At 45.8% G+C, this 19,810-nt stretch overlaps 1 protein-coding gene across 13 annotated transcripts in view; it reads right to left on the bottom strand.

Moving 5' to 3' along the window:
• Window positions 1–19,810, bottom strand: part of LOC138819927 (E1A-binding protein p400-like) — a 112,420-nt gene that overhangs the window by 10,669 nt on the left and 81,941 nt on the right. For 7 of the 13 annotated variants that reach the window (XM_070011521.1, XM_070011520.1, XM_070011529.1 and 4 more), the window contains 17 exons: window positions 18,923–19,034; window positions 17,483–17,626; window positions 15,799–15,957; window positions 15,533–15,616; window positions 15,058–15,192; window positions 14,412–14,456; window positions 14,176–14,329; window positions 13,370–13,611; window positions 13,048–13,221; window positions 11,692–11,739; window positions 10,163–10,299; window positions 10,001–10,057; window positions 7,449–7,527; window positions 7,075–7,332; window positions 4,984–5,029; window positions 4,788–4,897; window positions 231–438 (listed from right to left, as the gene is read on the bottom strand). In XM_070011521.1, coding sequence (XP_069867622.1) covers window positions 231–438; window positions 4,788–4,897; window positions 4,984–5,029; window positions 7,075–7,332; window positions 7,449–7,527; window positions 10,001–10,057; window positions 10,163–10,299; window positions 11,692–11,739; window positions 13,048–13,221; window positions 13,370–13,611; window positions 14,176–14,329; window positions 14,412–14,456; window positions 15,058–15,192; window positions 15,533–15,616; window positions 15,799–15,957; window positions 17,483–17,626; window positions 18,923–19,034 — 2,192 coding nt within the window. The remainder of the gene's footprint in view (window positions 1–230; window positions 439–4,787; window positions 4,898–4,983; window positions 5,030–7,074; window positions 7,333–7,448; window positions 7,528–10,000; window positions 10,058–10,162; window positions 10,300–11,691; window positions 11,740–13,047; window positions 13,222–13,369; window positions 13,612–14,175; window positions 14,330–14,411; window positions 14,457–15,057; window positions 15,193–15,532; window positions 15,617–15,798; window positions 15,958–17,482; window positions 17,627–18,922; window positions 19,035–19,810) is intronic. The other 6 variants (XM_070011524.1, XM_070011531.1, XM_070011533.1 and 3 more) reach the window with 3 other exon arrangements.

Genomic DNA, 19,810 nt, shown 5'->3' with positions numbered 1-19,810 from the left:
CAAGGCTAGTGCTCTACCACTTGAGCCACAGCGCCACTTCCGGCTTTTTCTGTTTATGTGGTGCCGAGGAAGCGAACCCAAGGCCTCATGCATGCCAAGGCCAGCGCTCTACCACTGAGCCACCTTCCCAGCCCCCCATCCTTATTTCTTCTAGAACAACACATGCAGGATACAGCTTTAATAAGCTCCAACAGTGGATACCAACATAAGCAAATCCCCAGTCCTCTTACCTTGGGACACCTGGGTCACTAAAGACCGAGTTGGAGTCTGTACGGGAGTCAGGTTCGTAGTGACCACAGCTGAGGCAGTCACAGAAGTGACTGCTCGAACACCTTGAGTGGTTGCCATGGACACCAGGTCAGTGGTTGCAGTAGCAGGGGAGCCAACTGCTCGTTGCTGGGTATGGACCACGGGGGCAGGAGTAGAGGCTCCAGATGCCTAGGAAAGGCAATCACAGACATGTATCAAGCTGCTTCACATGGCACTCCAAAGCTTTCCACTCAGAGCAGGAGACAAAAATGTTCCAGGTTCCAGAATATACATCCTGGAGCTGTCTCTTCACACACAAAGTGTTGACAGTACGTGTTCCACGGAAATTCAAAAGCAAGTGCCTTGAGCTACAGAACGATGCTCTCTCACAGTGAACCATTTTAACCATAGAAACAAGTAATTTCAGGGGTCAAAGTTCCTGCCCCTGTATCCCTTTCCATTTGCTCACAGACTACCTGGTACCCAGGAACACGATCGGCTCCTGACTATTTCTGTACCTCCACACATCTTCCTGATGTTCACCATCATCCCTAAGATGGGCAGAGGTATGGCTAGCTGTTAAGAGTCTTGTGTTTCTTACCTTCATCTTGCTTAATTCAGCATACTACTCACTGCCTCCCAGATTCCACCTTGTGGCCAGGCAAGGGGGTATTGCCCAGCCTGGCTGTCTATTATGCCCTACTACCCTACCCTTCTCCACCACACAACAAACCCCAATGTTCAATTTACCTTCCTGGACTACTTGGTTTTTTTGAATCTTCTACATTTCTAGATTTTTTTTTTTTTGGTCAGTCCTGAGGCTTGAACTTAGGGCCTGGGCACTGTCCCTGAGCTTCTTCTGCTCAAGGCTAGCACTCAACCACTTAAACCACAGTGTCATTTCTGGTTTTTGTTTATATGGTGCTGAGAAACTGAACCCAGGGCTTTATGCAGCTAGGCAAGCATTCTACCACTAAGCCACATCCCCATCGCTCTTGGAAATTTAAGTTCAAAATGCTATTTTGTACTATTTTACGCTTGTTCTTTATAAAATATTTTCAAAAGACAAAGAACACCAAAGTGAGCAGTTACCTTCTTTCATTATGATAAAGAGTCACTGGCCCTGGACTTCATTACTTTTCATATGAGGCAGTGAGCTGTTGCCTCTGAGGTTAACCTTCTTCTGCTGCTATTTTTAGAATCTTTTTATCTCTGACACTATGTAAGTATCCATTCTTTCTATCAACAGTGATGAGGATATCAGGTGAACTTTGCATATGTAAGGATCAGTGTCATCAGCCAGTTTTTTTTGTTGTTGTTGTTTTTTTGGTCCGTTGTGGGGCTTGAACTCTGGGCCTGGGCGCTGTCCCTGCACTCAGCAACTCAAGGCGACTGCTCTACCACTTGAGCCACAGAGCCACTTCCAGTTTTCTAGTGGTTTATTGAAGATAAGAGTCTCACAGACTTTCCTGCCCAGGCTGGCTTTGAACCTTGATCCTCAGATCTCAGCCTCCTGAGTTGCTAGGATTACAGGCGTGAGCCACCAGCGCCCAGCTTTATATCTTCAGATACTATCTCTGCTCAACAGAAACAGGATCTAATTAAAGATTTTAGATCCTCTCTTTTTTTTTTTTTTTTCTGGGGGGGGGGGGGGTCCGGTCGTGGGCCTGAACTCTGGGCCTGGGTGCTGTCCCTCAGCTCTTCAGCTCAAGGCTAATGCTCTACCACTTGAGCCACAGCACCACTTCCGGCTTTTTTTTCTTTTTGCTTATGTGGTGCTGAGGAATGGAACCCAGGGCCTCATGCATGCAAGGCAAGCGCTCTACCACTGAGCCACCTTCCCAGCCCTCCTCTCTCTTTTCTATGGCTCCTAAATTTTCTCTTTACGTCCATCTTGTCCCTATGATGCACTGGAAGACTTCTCTTCCAGTTTATCAATTCTTTCTGAGTAAGTCCACTCATAAGTGTCACCCTTATTTCTAAATGTTCCCTCATTTCCATTGTTTTCAGAGCCTCATGTTGTTGCTTGGCTTTTTCACTCACAACTGGTATTCTAGCATTATGCCACACTTCCAGCTCTGGCTTTTTGCTGGTTAATTGGAGATAAAAACTCTCTCACTTGTCTGCTTGGGCTGGTTTCAAACTGAGACCTTCAGATCTTAGCTCGGAATAGATGCATGAGCCACTGCATCCAGCTCTATGGTCCCTTGAAATACAGGTTACTTTCATTGAAACAAATCATAATTGGTGGCTCTTACAAGCCATGCCTTCTACTGTACTGTCTCTACTGGTTCTCACTCCAGGGCCTTTCTCTTATTCTGAACTTGAGTTATTTTTTTATTGCATGTAGTTCATTCTTGAAAACTGTTTGTGGATATTCTCAAAAAGTCAAAGATGGATGCTAGTACTCTAGAGGGAATCAGTATTTGTTTCCACTTAGCTGGCTAGAAACACTGCTGGTCCCAGCTGGCTACACTTGGCTTAGCGGGCAAGGCCAGAGGGGGAGCACACAAACTCTTAAGGCTGCCGAATGCACACTATTCACATTACTGTTTTCGGCTCAACACAGAGGTATAGGGGAAGGGGCACACAACAGGGTGTCAATATGTAGCCCAAGCTGGCCTCTGCCTCCCAAGTGCTAGGATTCTTGGTGTGCATACAACCACACATGGCTGCTGCTGTTCTTTAAACCAAAGGTTGATTTCACTTCTGGCCTACTCTTGCCCTAAGGGATCCTGGGCATGTATGTCAACAGCATCCTCTTAAGACTCCACCTTGGGCAAGGTGTAGGAGAGTCAGGCCCACCTAGCCAAGCCCTGGGTAGATTTGAGTCCTCTGTCCTCAATGCTGAAATCTACTCTTCAGGCAAACATGGCTTCATTCATTCTTCTTTCAATTATGGTCTGATCATTATTGATTCATTTGTCAGCCCCTTGAAGATCGTAACAATTCAATTTTTTTCTAGTATTTTTGTCAAATGAAAAACTGAGTTGTATAAAAATACTTAATTTCACTTATTATCAGAAACAAAGTTCCTTTCTGGACTACTGATAGTTTTTTACCTACCATTTTCTGCTCTCATCAATCCACATACACTGCCATCTTTCCTAAGACAAACCTCTTCTCCAACAGTCAAGGGCTCCCCACTGCCAAGTGGGTGAAATCCATGTTCCTTAGCCTGATTTTCAAACTCCAATCTAACCTCAATGTGTATAGTACTACGACACAGGAGTCCCTCAATAAGTATCAATCAAAGGCTTTTGTCAAGCTGAGCACAGATGGCTCATGCCTATAATCCTAGCTATTCGGGAGGCTGAGATCTGAGGACTGTGGTTCAAAGCCAACTGGGGCAGGAAAAGTCTGTGAGATTTATCTCCAATTAATTTCTACCCAGGGTCTCCTCCTCCTCCCACTGCCCAGGCATGCTGTCTATAGTCATCCGGCCTGGCCACACAAGGGCTCTGTGCCTGTTTCCATTATTCTCATGACTGACTTCCTGTGGCTCAGGTCTCAACTCAAGTATCAAAGGCATTTGCTGAAAGGCTCTTCCTAACCAACAAGGCACCATCCAGCCTTAGGTATCCTAAGAAATGTTTGCCTAGGTAAATATAGCCAAGATTTTTCTCCTATTTTCTCCCAGAAATGTTTTAGAGTCTATAAAATTTTTGGTCTTACATTAAAGCTAGAATCCATGATGATGGTTTCTTATACATGGTATCAATTATGAGTCAAGGCTCATTGTTCTGCTTATGATTCTCCAACCCACACCATTTGATGTAGACCATCCTCTCCCCACTGAATTCCTAGGCATGTTGAGGAAACTGACTACATAAAGGCAGGTATCTCCACTCCTGACTCCACCTAGCTCACTGTTCATCCTTGTGTCTCTCATCTTCAAACAGAAAAGGCACTACCTCAACCCTACACTATCTGGACATGGTACTGGTTCCAGAGCATTGCCACTGGCCAGAGCTGCTTCTCTTCAGTCAGGTCACATGCTACCTTGGGGTCTTCCTACCACCACTTCAGTTCTGTTTTGTTTTTGCAATGTACTGTCAATGAAAGCTGGTGGTCTGACAATGGAAAAGGGCTTCTGAACAAGCGCTCAGCCTTGCTGGCCTCTACATACTCCAGAATCTGTGTGAAACCAGGTCAAATTCTCAAAGGCACTGTGTTCCTTCCCCCAGCACTGTGCCCCTACCAAGTCAACCTAATTTTTGCTTCTGCACACAGAGCCAGGGATGCAAATATGAAAGGTACTGTGTCACCAGGACTGGTGATGTGTCCTCCTATCTACCCTACCTCATCTCTGACATGCATTCTGTAGAGGACCAGTAACATCTGAAACTCACCATTCCTCTGTATAGGAAAGAAACTATCACCTAATAACAGAGCGAGCTGAAACAGCTGTGTTATCAGCTACTTATTCTACAAAACTAAACAGCACCAGTACTTCCTCACCAATGGAATACTCAAAAAGCAAGGCATCACCTCAAATTACAAAGAAAGTAGGGCTCCCACACACAGGGGCAACTCACAGCCAAGGCTCCTGGGGCCACAGGTGAAGCAAGGCGCTTGTTAATGGACTGGAAGGCAGCAGCTGGCACACCTGCTATGGTGTTAACAATCACATTTCCACTCACGGTGCCTGCAGAGAAGATGCTTGTGAAACAAGAGGCCCCCCCCCCCCAAAAAAAAAATCCAGTTCCCATTTGAATACTGTACTCTTCTCACCTGTTGGTATGCTTGTCCCAGTAACTGATGTTTTAATGGTTCCTGCCTATTTAAAAAAGAAAACACAAGTGAATTTCAGGCCTAAATTTTCCTGGCACAAGCCCTCCAAAGGGTTCAATTTCATCAAGAGTCAGAGCCAAACTCCTGAGCAATTACACAACCACCCAGGGCCTCTTCCAGCCTGCCTCCTTCTCCCACTACCCAGGCATGCTGTCTTTTGTCATCAGGGCTCTGTGCCTGTTTCCATTGTTCTCATGACTGACTTCCTGTGGCTCAGGTCTCAACTACCAAAGGCATTTGCTGGAAGGCTCTTCCTAACCAACAAGGCACCATCCAATTTGAGCCCTTTCTGTCAGCACTTAAAATGATCTTGGTCTACCCTCCAGTGATCTTAAATGGAATGTAAACTCCAGCAAGCAGGAAGTTTATCTATCTTGCTCACTGCAGTGGTCCTTGCACACAGACAATCTTTAGCAAATGTGTCATTTGAATGAACAAAGAATGTTGACCAAGTACATTAAAAAATATTACACAAGCCGGGAGCCGGTGGCTCATGCCTGTCATCCTAGTTACTCAGGAGGCTGAGATCTGAGGATCATGGCTCAAAGCCAGCCTGGGCAGGAAAGTCTGTGAGACTCTTATCTCCAATAAACCACTAGAAAACCCGAAGTGGCGCTATGGCTCAAGTGGTAGAGCGCTTGCCGGGAGCTGAAGAGTTCAGGGACAGCGACCAAGCCCAGAGTTCAAGCCCCACGACTGACAAAAAAAAAAAAAAAAAAAAATTACATAGCCATCAAAAAAAAAAATAGGATCAAGTCATTTTCATGAAAATGGATAAATGGAGATCATCCTGTTAACCAAGATAAGGCAAGCTGAAAAAGCCAATGTTTCATGTTTTTGCTTATTTGTAGTAGCTAGACTTAAAGGACATACATATACATGGACAAGGACATACACATAAACACACAATGAGATTCTTTAGGAGGAAGAGGGGAAGGGGAAGAGGTAGAAAGAATGATGAAGGGTGAATTTTGAAGATGGCATATGGAATCTCAGTGAAAGCTGCTAATCAATAGGACAATAGATGAGTGGATTGAGAAAATAGAAGGTTATTCTGTTTATATACACCTCTGAAATGCCATGGTGAACCCCTTGGTACAATTAATATACTCTGAAAAAAGAACGACAAGAAAGTAATACAGGTTCTTCTTGGAGGAGGGACAGAGTCAATAGGAGAGGAAGAGAGAGTAATTGAAAGTGAGTATGGTTGTACTCTTTGCATATATGAAAATAGGACAATGAAACCTCTTGAAACTGTTTTGGAAGTGGGGAGGAAAGCAAGGGAGATACTAACGGAGGGGTGAGTCTGATCAGGGGATAAACTGTACTTGTGTATGGAAACATCACTATGAAACTACCTTGTACGACTAATACATACTACAACATTGTTGTTTTTTAAAATCCCATCCATGGTCAAATATAATTTAAGAAAAAAAATAATGTAGAGAATAACTCTACATAAAAAAAATACATTCACACCTGGCCAAGCCCAAACTGTTTCCCCATTTGGCATTGAATCTGTTCTCTCAAAGTGCAACACTACACATGGGATTTCTATGTCTGTGTGATAAGCCCATCACATGTGACACACAGAAAAGGAACATACCAAGACATAGTAAAAGAACACACTGAGGTGTAGGTGTCAATAGTGGTGGGCTGTATAACTCTGCCCTTTTTGTGTACTTCATGGCTTGGACATGTGGTCAGGCACTTATATGCAGCTCTGAGGGAAGGAGCAGCATGTCCCCAAAGAGACGAGGGCTTGCTTTAGCCCTGTGTGCCTGCTGCTGGCACAATAGGCATCCAGAGGGGCTGAAGGGGCAAGCTCATTTCCATCACGTTCTATGGGATCTGGGTTCTTACATGCCCCAATCCCTATACTGTAAGAGCAGTCCAGCCCTCCCAACTCAGCAAGGCTCTCTGGCTACCAGCCTTGGAAGAGGGTGCTTTCTCTGAGGCAGGGTGGCGCCTCTATCCTGTCTCCTCAAAGAGAGAGGTCTGCAGAATATATCAAGGAGCAGGGGTCCTCACCAGCACTGCAGCACTGCCCACAGTTGTGATTGTGGGTTGCCCCTTTGGTGGGGCCTGTACAGGCTGTGGCTGGGCCTGGGCCTGGGTCTGGGCCTGGGTCTGGACAGCAGGTGGCCCCGCTGGCGGCTGGCTGACGGCTGCCTGTGGCTGGGGCAGCGGTGGAGGCGGCTGCTGTGGAGGTGGTGGAGGTGGCTGCTGTGGTTGTTGGGGCGGCTGGGAGACAGCTGGCTGCTGTACCTTCTGCTGGTCTGCCAAAGCCTGGAAGGGTCAGGTGAGAAAGGGGTACTGTCAGAGAGGGGGACCAGCGCTGGGCGAGCCGCGTGGCTGCAACACACGCTGGGGAGCACAGCACAGCACAGCCCACTGCCACATACCTTTTTCTCTTTTGCAATTCGCTCTGCACGGAGAGATGCAACCTGAATGGGCGGCAGTGGCTTGTCATAGTTGATTCCACTGAAAGATAAACGTAAAACTTAAAAATTCAGTAGTCCCCTCACCTGTAGTTTCAGCTACCTGTGCCAAAGTATGACATGGAAAATTCCAGAAATAAACCATTTATTCCTTTTTGTTTTGTTGTTTTCTTTGCCAGTCCTAGGGCTTGGGCACTGTCCCTGAGCTTCTTTTGCTCATGGCTAGCTAGCACTCTACTACTTGAGCTTTTTTGGTAATTTATTGGAGGTAAGAGCCTCATGGACTTTCCTGCCTCGGCTGGCTTCAAACTACAATCCTCAGCTCAGCCCCTGAGTAGCTAGGATTACAGACATGAGCCACTGGTGCCTGGCAGTTTATACCTTTTACACTACACACTGTTGTTAGTAGTATTAAAGATCATGACTGTCCCACCCCTGTCCTACGCCCAGGACATGGATTGCCCCTTCGTCCAGTGTCTGCCTCCTATCAGTTATCAGGTTGACTGTTGCTGTATTGCAGGCTTATGTTCAAGAAACTTTTATTTTACTTAATAATGGCCTCCAAGTACAACTGTCATGATGCTGGTAATTATTATGTGTCAAAGAGAAGTTGTGAAGTATCTCCTTTAAGTGAAAAAGTGTAAGATTTTTACTTAGGAAAAACCGTAACAGCTGACCATTGGTGGCTCATGTCTATAATCCTAGCTACTCAGATGAGTACTTGGCTGAGATCTGAGGATTGTGGTTTGATGACAGTCAGGGCAAGAAAGTCTGTGAGACTCTTATGTCCAATCAGCCATCTAAAAGCTGGAAGTGTAGCTGTGGCTCAAGTGGTAGAGTGCAGTGCTAGCCTTGAACACAAGAAGGCTCAGGGACAGCGCCCAGGCCCCGAGTTCAAGCCCCAGGATTGGCGCACATGCACACCCATAGCAAATATAATATGCAATACTATCTGCAGTTCTAAGCATTGACTAGCAGGCATTGCCCCACATTAATAAGCTCCAAATGCTCCCAGGAATTCTTACAATCACCAGTGAACACAGAGTCTGTTTCTAGCTTCCCCACAACTGCCTGGACAAGTGCTTCAGACAGACATAAAAATAGACTTCTCTTACATGTACTCCATGCTTTTCACCTGCTACATGACAGGTAAGAGTCCAACTGTGTAGGACTCCTGCCAAGCCCACCTCTTGCTCCTGGTTCCCTGCAGCAATGGTTTGCCTGTGCCCACAAAGAGGGTTTCCCATTTAGTTCACACCCTACTTTCCCAAAGAAGTGTCTGAATGACTCCCCGGAGTACCTGTAGACCTTTACCCTAAACCTAGACTGCTGCCGTGTGTGTGTGTGTGTGTGTTTGTGTGTGTGTGCACGCGTGTGCGTGTGTGTGCGCGCGCGTGTGTGTGTGCGTGCGTGTGTGTGCGCACGCATGCTTGTGCTCGTAGATCTCTCCCTATCTGTTCTCCCTGCCTTCATATTAGGTAAAAAGAGGACAAAACAGTGTCTATCAGGCCACTACGTTAGCCTGCAACCAGTCAATGAACACTAACAATGAACTCATCCACTTAATTGACAAGTACTGATCCAACCCTGCTCTATGTCTCTATAGGTGCTAGATCCCTACACTGTACAGATAACAAACACACAGATAAAAACACACAGAACCTCTAAAGGCAATACGTACTACAGAGAGAAGAGGAGTAGGGCAGGCCTGTGATTTTCAACAGGATTCTCCTCCCTTTGGAGGCAGGGCCCCATGAAGCCAAAAGCCAGGGCTCTGGCTGTACCGGAGGCAGGCTGGAAGAGGCCACTACAGGCTCTCAGCAGATGTACCATGAGCCAACTCACCTTGACAATGACCACTCTTACAGCTATGTGGGAAGGAGATCTACAGAGTCTCTGGACTAGGAAATCAGGGACTAGACAGGGGGTGACCAACATGAACATGGCAGTGATGGTGCCTAAGCCAGCATTTGTATACAACACCGTCAAACTACATGCTTAGTGCTCAGATTCCACAACTCAGCTTGCTCTGTTTCACTTCCCCTCCCCATTTCACTATCCACTTACTAATTCATCTTTTAATTCTTCTGCCATTAAATCTCTACACAAGTACAGTCATCTCTGAACTTAGCATATTAAGGTACCCAACAAAACCTATGCCTGAAGAGAGGCAGGATGAGAGAAAGGAATTCCCTGGAAGTTGCTCCCACAGTCCTAGAACATACCCCTCGTGTCTGTGAATGTGGGTCACCAGAGTGTGAGCAAGGAAAATAAACCGGGTCCCAATAGAAACAAGGCACACTTTCCATGTGTCTATGTTCGGTAGGGCCACCTGGCCTAGCCTGCCTGATAGCAGGAGGCTCCAATCTCCCAGGCCCAGATGCTACACCATTCCTGGCTGGGCCTGCGATACACTTGCCATTGGCATGGAAGTTCACTAAACTTACTGAATTTCACTGGACACTAAGATAGACATATTTTGAGTAGAGAAAAATGTGTGTCACACACACACTTACCTTTCTGCCAACACTGAGGCATGCTTGGGGTTCTTCTGAAAAGGATTCATGCCAAGCCTACAGCACAGAAAAGGAGAAAGGAATTATAAGCCAAGGGAGTACATAATGAAGGTAGAGCGCTCACCACCAGCCACAACCCCAGCGAGAAGAGCCTGGACGCACAGAGGTTTGATGGGAGGGCTCCGCTTGCCAGCAGTCACCTTCATCAGGTCAAAGTGGTTTGTGTATAGCTGGGTATGTGTAGCATTCTCATCCTGTGCATAGAGCTGGCTTGTGCGGAGTGGACGGTTGTTCTTACTCTGAAACAAAATGGACAGGCACTCATCAAGGCTGGACCGTGGGCTTGACAGCCGACCGCTGGGGAAAACAGCATTCACTGACTCAGAAGCCTGAGACTAAGCTCCACGTGGCTCAACCCATTTCCTTTCCCTTCCCTTCTTTTTCTGGCTGTCATTTGCTGGCAGCTGGTGATATCCCTTAATGTGTGGGAACCCTTGTTTATGTGAGCCTCATGGTTATCTCAGAGGGAAACTTACTCCCTTCTGCCGAGGAGAGAAAGGTTACATAGAGCACTTGGGTCACATAGCAGGTAATGGGATGAGGGCACCTCCAAGAATGCCCATGGACATGAAGCAGGCAGTGCCAACCCCACAGGCCCCTCCCTCCTCCTTCTACCCACAGTAGAAAGGTGACATTCAGAAACTTAAGTCTAAATGTGTGCCCTGGGGACACTGACTTTATTTGTGCCTGGTAATCTCTCCTGCATGAATCCCCCAACTAAACAAAAGGTCACTCAGTTATTGCCTACTTGAGTGCATTCTTGCTCCAAAGTCATCTTAGCATTCCATATAATTTAAAAGTGACTCCCTAACCTATGGAGAGAAGCACTGTACCAGGTCTGTGTAGGTCAGAAAAGGTCAGTAAGGAGTTAGGGCAAGAGCTCAGAGCTCCTTCTGGCCCAGAGCTCTTTCTGCTTCTCGGTATCTCTAAACTCTAGGCAACCCATACCTGGAGTCCCTGCCAGAGTGTAAGCAACACAGCACATGCCAACACAGTGACAGTCCCAGTGTAGGTGTGCTGTATGTATGCACGCACACACATGTGGAGACACAAATAGTCTGTTGGTAGAGGACTGCTTTAACTTCAGAGGGAATTTCAAGGAAAAATCAGAGGAGAAAACCAACGTGCAAGGTTACACGGGTCCACTTCCTGAGCATTGTCCAATATATGGAGCACTCTCCTATCAAAATAAAATCAGGCAAAAGGGAAGCAGGAGAAAGAAGAATAAGGTCAGGTGCATCACATACACCATAGAGTGAAGGCCCAAGCCAAAGGCAGAAGGACTCTGTGTTCTGTGAAGGAACCTGTTAGCTCTGGCTGTGACTGGTTCTCAGGTAGGCGCTGCTGGCTTTCCTACCCACACACATGCCCAACTACCACTGCTGAAGGCCTTGACAGGGAGTGAGCACCTGGGAGGACGTCCCCTATAAGACTCAGAGAGCCGTGGTGTGGTCCCCTCAGGTGAAGAAGCCAATCCTCTACGTACAGGAATAAAAGGCACTTGATAAAATCTTAGGCTTCGGGATTCTGTTATCACTAAAATACAGACTCATTCTGAATCTTGTTCTATGCTCCTTTGCAGAGGATCTTAAACAAAGCTTTCCAACTCATTCAGAACATCTCCTTCATACCTTATAAATATTTTGTGCCTTTTTCTTTGGATTAGCTTCACAAATCAGCTATAAGAGAAGAAAAAATTTTAGCTTTATTTTTTTTCCATATTAAGGTAACGGCTATTATTATCAATGCTTCCAAAACATAAAAGAGTGAATGTGAGAGTTCAGGGAGTCTTAAGGTGGAGGCACCACAAAATGGTATCATGAAGAAAACTTGCTTTTTTATTCTGAACAAAAAAGCAAACAGATGCTTTATTCTGAGACAAGTGTTTCTGAGATGAGAATTGAGATGACTGAAGGCGTGGTTCACAGAGTCGTGGTGTCAACATCATCTGGAGGCATACCAACTCAAACAATTCTCACAAATTGTAACCAGAACAGCAAATTTAACAGGGGGATGAGATGTCTGCCTCTACGGATGTGGCTGTGGCCCCTGTGCTGACAGGACACTTTGGGGGTGGAGGGAGTGTGGCAGGGAGAAAGTCAGTATTCTCTGCCCACTTGCAGTGGCACCTGCTATTGGAAGTGGGCCACAACCCCCCAAAGGGTGCAGGACATTTGTAATGCTGGTGCAACAGAACCTGCAGACTTTGTGCTGAGGTAAGACTAGCAGCTGTGTGGCAAGAGGAGGGAGGTGTGTGAAGAAAGCCAGATGGAGAAATGGAAGGAGACAAATTCAGCTGAGTGGGGAAAAAGCCGAATGAAGGCCTGCATGTCCCTGAGCAGCAGTGCTGACTCATCTGGGCCAGGATGCAAACCACAGCCGGCTTCTTAAATGAAAGACACAATGGTTTAGCTGTGCTACAAGTAAATGAACATTTGCAATACTCATAGTTAACACTCAGAGACTATTTGTGCTTGTCAAACCACTGATTGGGCACCAAAATAGCAGAAGAAGACAAAAGATTATTTTTTTTAAGTAAGCTAATCATTATGACATCCAAAACTCTCTTTAGAATAAAAAAAGTTGAGCTGGGGGATGGTAGAATGTGTTTGCCTAGCATGCTTGAGACACTGAGAGCAATCCCCCATATTGTCAAAAATAAAACCCCAAAGGAAAAAAAAAAAAGCTACAATTTAGATGACACAGTTTTCCAAGCGGCAGTAGCAGCACAGCTGTTGGTATCAGGTTGAGTCTGCTGCTAATAATCTACCATGATCCTAACAAGTGTAACATCAATCTCTCCACGGCTGCCTGTGCTGCATGCCCGGTTCAGTGCAGACATGAAACTTGCTGCATGAGGATGCTGATCCCCTCAGGGACAAAGGAGCTACCAAGGCAATGCACAGCAGGGCACCAGCCAGCATCACAGGCTGTGGGCACTGTGCAGGCCTTCATCCTCCCAGGAAAACCTAGGAGGCTAGGCTCACCTTCCCTTCCTCTCTGGGAATGATGACATTCTCATAACGGTTGCGGCACTGCTTGGAAGAACGGTAGATTCGGCTGCAGGAGTTGACAACGTCACTGACAAGGTCCCAGTTAGGTGTGTGGGCAGGTGACACAATTGTGAGGTTCAAGGGCAGCTCAAGTAGCTGCTTTACAGCCTGTAGGACAAGGTTTCAGATCCAACAGGTTAAGAAGCCACACACTAGAAGGTCTTTCTTCCCTGTCAAGACCCCTCACAAGGCGAGCACACTAGCACGTGTGCACAAGCACTTGGGTGCTCCCAGGCAAGGTATGAGTGCTGCTCACCTGCAGCAGGGCCCAGTCCTCGCCAATGAGCCACTCAGGGCTGTCCTGGGCAGGCTCCCCAGAGGGCTTGACATAGGTAGGCAGAGGTTTAGCGAAGGGTGTCTGTTGCTTCAGCAGCAGGTTCTTCTTCTGCTCTTTGCCTTCACGTCGGATTTTTAGCATGCCTGGGGTTGCCCGATCGAACAAGGATCGTGGTGGGACAACTGCCTCACCATGCCGCTGCTTCTTCTTCCTCCCTGTGGCTAAACAGGGGTGACTTCAGAAAAATAAGACCCTGCACCAGCAGGGAAGAAAAGAGGAAACAGGAGGGCAGCCAAGAGGTGCTCACGTCGTGGAAGCACCTACTAATTCTTTCCTTGAGTTTTTTACTTGTTTTCCTGAGACAGCCGGCCTGAAACGCAGGATCCCCCTGGCTAAGCTTCCCAGATGCTGGGATTATAAGCATGTGTCACCATACCTGGCTTCTTTGTTAAGTTTACTATTAACAAGAGCTACAACCAGGAAAGGCTCCTCACTGGAAACAGCACAACAAATGAATAGGGTGTAAGAGGGGAACTGATAGGGGTGTGGTTCCCTCTTCCTCACTCAGCAAAGAGGAAGAACCACAGCAACTTAGGACACTCCATCAAGCACAACAACTTGTGGGGGCATAAAAACCTGCAGTAAGAGAGCAAGGGAAGAGCTGACATTGTCCAAGAAAAAATGTCCTCTTTACCTGACTTATGTACCTATAACCCCTCTGCACTTCACTTCTACAGTAAAAATTTACATTTTTGTAAAATGAATAAAAACCTGCAGTAACACACCTGAGGGGTCTGTTTTATGCCGTTTGCGCTCCTTCCTTACATACACGGGAGGCAGCTTAGCTTCTGGGATGGGTGTGGTTTCATACATGAGACACATAACGGAATCAATGTAGATGTCATTGTCATCCTGAGGAGGAGTGGGTGGGGTCCAGAGCTGAGAAGAGAGAGAAAGTCCCATGAGTGGCAGAGCTGCATGAAGCTGGGAGTTCAGGCACACAGGAAGAGGAGCTACGTACCGGCATGACTTCTGTCTGCCCATCAGCATCTTCATAGACATATTCCTATGGAAACATGGCCAGACTTAAAACTCAAAATGTCTTGGTCTCATGTTCTAGCTCACAAGTTATTTACTTTCACATTAACTCTTCTAAGTGAGTTTGATCAGCATGACTAAGATTTGTTTTCCTGCTTCTATGCAAATCCTTGTGTAAGGGAGCTTCTCTATGTACAAAACCCCAACTGACAGAGATTTTAAAATGGGTTTTACTGGGCTGGGAAGACGGCTCCGTGGTAGAGTGGTTGTCTTGCATGCATGAGGCCCTGGGTTGGATTCCTCAGCACCACAGAAGCAGAAAAAGCCCGAAGTGGTGCTATGGCTCAAGTGGTAGAGCACTGGCCTTGAGCTGAAGAGCTGAGACCCAGAGTTCGGGCCCCATGACCAACAAAAAATAATAATAATAAAAATAAATAAATAAATAAAATGGGTTTTACTTGCTACTAGCAATGTAACTGAGAAGACCAGCATCAAACTGAAGATCTCAAAGAGCAAGTAAGCTATAAAGAAACTGCTTTCAGAACATGAGCTAGGTATAAGTATGAATGAACAAGGCAAGCAAGATGAGAGAGAGCTAACATTTGGAACAGGGTAGACACAAGCTGTACCATGCTATAGGCATCCTCCCTCGTATAGGTGAGCAGCTCAGCCTCCTCCTGCTCACGCTGCAGCTGGGCCTCCTTCTGCTGCAGGCTCTGGGCATTGCGAGACTCCCAGTTTCTCATTGATGTCATCACCATGTCCTGGTAGAAAGAGCACCAGGAAAGGCACTTTCCAGATTAGAGCCATTGGGTTTGGGTTCCTGCGGGCTGCCAACTCCCTAGGCACCAGCCTCTGTGCACAGGTGGACCACAAAGAGCACGTCTCACAGGTCTCTCTGCTACACAGGCTCTATTCCCTCCAACACAGAACCAATGCATTGAACACCACAGCTGCCTGTGCAAAGACTCCAAGACCTCCTTCTAAGTGAGTCTCATACCACTAGGTTTTGGCTTTATTTCTTAATTTAATAAAATTACATCTACTTCAAGTCCAATTTAGCAATGAAAAACTTGAGACGTGATTAAAAACTGATTCTCTTACCTCACTATTTCTCTCTTTTTCTTGTTCAATGGTTGCATGGAACAATTCCAAGTAATTCAAAGCATATTTTTCAATTGGCGTTAGCTATTTCAAAAAATATTTTGAACAGGGTAAATAGCAAGTTAATAAAGATCTATAAAGTCATTTACAAAATCCTTTCAACAATATTTGAATTGAAAAAGTAAATGTTCATAGTAAATAAACAGTATCTTACAAAAAGGCCCACATTTAAAAATAATTAGCTTTAAGAGAAAATAGCTCCAAACCTGTTCCATAAAATCAGCTAGCTCCTCCAGCTGCGACGGTTCCTTGTCACACCGAGGGCCCTCTGAGTCTGAGAACATAACACCAGTGCTCAGTACAGGTACAGCCTCTTCTGCAGACCTCGGCACGTCTTCCTCCAGATATTCGATGCTCTTGAGGGCCTATGGAGGTTTGGCATTGACTACTGAGATATACTTTCTAAATGAAGGGGTTAATAAGGTTAAGGCCAATGCTTTCTCTGTAAGCAATAATGAGTCTCTACACTGAGATCCTTGTATACATTTGTGTCACACTAAGGCACTAGTGAAAATCTGGGCATGACAGTATACACCTTGAAGTCACAAGTTCCAGGCCAGCCTGGGCTACACAGTGAGTTCCACGCCAGCATGGGCTACAGAAAAACTGTTTCAAGGGAAAAAAAAGAAGGATAGAAGGGAAGGATAGTCGGAAGGTGGCAGTGGCTGAGGGTAGGGAGGCCTTCTGAACAGTTCATTTTCCAAAGCAGAAAAGGCAGCAGCTGGTCAACACCTATTTGAAAGAATAAGCTGAAAACAAGGAGCAGGGCACACAGCTCTTATTTTCAGAAGAAACAAGCAATGAAGTCAGTGGCCATACCTGAAGCCAGACAGGATAAGAGAGGCATAGAGACCAGATCCTTCCATGGTAACAAAGGAAAGAATCTCTAGAAATAGGAGCTATAGCCCCTCCCTTAATAGGGGCTATAGTAGCAAGAAGGGATTCAGAAAGTGAGAAAAACGTGAGGCCCAGATCTGTGGTAAGGAGGGCCTCTACCAAAGCCAGAGGTGGGAGGTAAGAGACCTTGGTAAACACTTGCAACACACCTCTACATACAAGGCAGTCATCCTGAGGCCACCATGGGACCTAGGTACACACCTCAGTTCTTCCAGAGCTAAAACAGTAATTCACGCAACCCCATACCCAAAATATTACCACTTTAGTTTATCCCCAAGACAAAAAATATTAATGAAACACACAGCATTCTCTCTAAGTCTTCAAAGTCTGTGTATTCTACACTCATAGAACACTGTCATGCAAGTTAGCTATAGTTCTAGTGCTCAGTGGCCACATGGAGTCAGTGGCTGTTTTAGTCAGAGAAGGGGAGGCCAAGACAGCTGATTGTAGCAAGGGGCAAACAAGAAGGGCTTAAAAAGCACATATGAAATAGGGAGATAATCTTCCCCACTATTCTATTCTATTCCCTTCCCTTCTCCTTCCCTCCCTTCCCCTTCCTCCCTTCCTTTCAGTGCTGATCTTGGGGCTTGAACTCAGGGCCTGGGTACTGTCTCTGAGCTTTTTTGCTCAAGGGCAGTGCTCTACCACTTTAGCCACAGCTCCACTTTCGGTGGTTAATTGGTAATGTTCCACAGACCTCCTGCCAGGGCTGGCTTCAAACCACAGTTCTCACATCTCTGCCTCGAGTAGCTAGGGTTATGGGTCTGAGCCTGGCACCTGGCTCCTTCACCCCTCTTTACAGCTGGAAATGCCCACACTGTAAGGATGGAAGAAAGGGAGGGAGGCTATGAGCTGGGTGAGGTTATAGGTCAGCAAAGAGTCAGACTAAATACTCAAGAGTCCTGTCAAGTAAAAGACACAGCCACTGTGAGGAAGCATGTGGGATCAGGACCCAAATAACATGTTCCTCATCAACAGAGCCTTCACTCTTACCTCTATGAAAGGCCTTGCGATCTTGGGTGCAATGGTTTCGCTCACAGAGGGCTCCTGAGAAAGCACTACAAACTCCTCAGCTCTCACTGGAAAGCCAGCGTCATCCATGGGAGAATAAACCTCAAACAGCTCCTGAATAGTTCGCTGAACATTAAAAATAAAAATTAAAAATCAACAAATAAGCACACTACTCCCCAGAAACAAAGATGCAATCTTTTTTTGTTTTTTTGGTTGGTCATGGGGCTTGAACTCAGGGCCTAGGTGCTGTCCCTGAACTCTTTTGCTCAAGGCTAGTGTTCTACCATTTGAGCCATAGCTCCACTTCTAGTTTTCTGGTAGACAATTGAAGATAAGAGTCTCACAGACTTTCCTGCCAGGGCTGGCTTCAAACTTTGATCCTCAGATCTCAGCCTACCAAGTAGCTAGGATGACAAGTGTGAGCCACTAGTGCCCAGCTAAAAAGGTAATCTTTTTTTTTTTTTTTTTGGGGGGGGGGGTCTGGTCGTGGGGCTTGAACTCTGTGCCTGAGCGCTGCCCCTCAGCTCTTCAGCTCAAGGCTAGTGCTCTACCACTTGAGCCATAGCGCCACTTCCAGCTTTTTTCTTTTTGCTTATGTGGTGCTGAGGAATCGAACCCAGGGCCTCAGGCATGCAAGGCAAGCGCTCTACCACTGAGCCAACTTCCCAGAACTAAAAATGTAATCTTATACCTAAACCTGAGACTTAGGTAACTTAAAATGCTCAATCATTTCTCATAAGTGTCTGTTTTAAAAAAAAGTACCTGTCTAGCAAGCACAGAGCCCTGTGTTCAAACCCCAATACTGTCACACACACACATACACACAAATTAAAAAGAAATTTAAAAAAAAAAAAAAAAGGAAAAGGGACAGGGAAAGGGAGGGAAGGGTGAGAACAATTCTGCTGCTAACCCTGAGAAGTGAGGGAGGTATGAGACAAGGTCTTACTGTGTAGCCCAGGCCAGCCTTGAACTTACCCTCCCGCCTTGGTCTCACAAGTGCTGGTCTGCGCCAACATGCCCAGTTTTTTTTTTTTTTTGTTTTGTTTTTGTTTTCTGGTGCTCTCAGTACTGGGCTTAAACTCAGGACCTAGATGCTATTGCAATCCCTTAGCTTTTTCAAGGCTGGCATTATACCACACTTGAGTCATAGCTCCATATTTGGTTTGTTAGTATTTGGAAATAAAGAGGCACATGGACTTTCCTGCTTAGGCTGGATTCAAACTATGGTTATTAGATATCAGCCCCTGAGTAACTACAATTTATGTGTGAGCCATCAGCACCCAATCCAAAGAATTCTTAACAAACAGGGGTTGTTGTAGGAGTGACTCAGTTTGTAGAGCACTAGCCAATGAGTGAAAGTGTCAGGTACCAAGTTTGAGTCCTGGTCTAGGAACTGAAAGAATAAACAAACAAACAAAATACCTGAGTTAAGAATGCCATTGAGTAATCATTTCCCTGAGCAGCCACTTCTCGAATCAAATCTTTAGTTCCATTTTTCAACAATTTTTCTTCAATAGAATTGCCACTTACAAGCCTGTAACAAAATACACACACACACACATACACACACACACACACAGAGTGACAATTAAATCATCAGGAAACAGAATTCTTCTAGATATCTGGATGTCATCTAGAGAACCAGCATCTGCCCACAGTCTTTGTGAGCACCTGCTAGGCTGCAAACACTCCAATCTTGGCCCTCGAACAGCCTGGAGAGCAAGCTGGGCCCTCTAAGTGTCCACACTGTCCACATGGCATCCTCTGCCTGGCACAGTCCTCTCTTGGCAATCTCAACTTGGAAATGTTCCATTTAGTCCTTCCAGACACCGTGAGCATCTGTCTTCTTTCAAAATTTCCCTGATCCTAACAGCAAAGATGAATACTTCCCTAATTGCTGCTTGTTGAGACACTCCCAAGAGAGCTTTCATTCTCATGTAAGCTGGACATTTTTTTATCAGCTGATCCCAGGAATACAAAGGAATTTCACTCATGTAACAGAAAATGAACAGCAGTCCTACAGGGGCAAGCAGACCCATCCTATTACTTCCCCCAGAATGCTTGTTTTGATGCTAAATGCTAAAACCCAGAGAAGTTCCAACAAACAAGATTTTCACAGGGATATTAAGAAATGGGATTTTTCCAGAAAAATCCTGAAATAGATAGCAAAAGACAATCAAGAAGCATGGAGTAGAGTGACAATCAGATGCTGGGGAGAATGAAATGAAACTGTACTCAGCCTCGATCCTATTAACTCATGCTTACTGCAAATAACTTGATTATATAATGCAAGGAGGAAGAAGAGAACCA

This window comes from Dipodomys merriami, unplaced genomic scaffold (assembly GCF_024711535.1).
Source record: "Dipodomys merriami isolate MVZ:Mamm:240054 unplaced genomic scaffold, mDipMer1.0.p SCAF_827, whole genome shotgun sequence".
NCBI classification, from domain to species: Eukaryota; Metazoa; Chordata; class Mammalia; order Rodentia; family Heteromyidae; genus Dipodomys; species Dipodomys merriami.
Note: the sequence above shows the minus strand (reverse complement) of the source record. Positions and strands in the feature narration are given on the sequence as shown.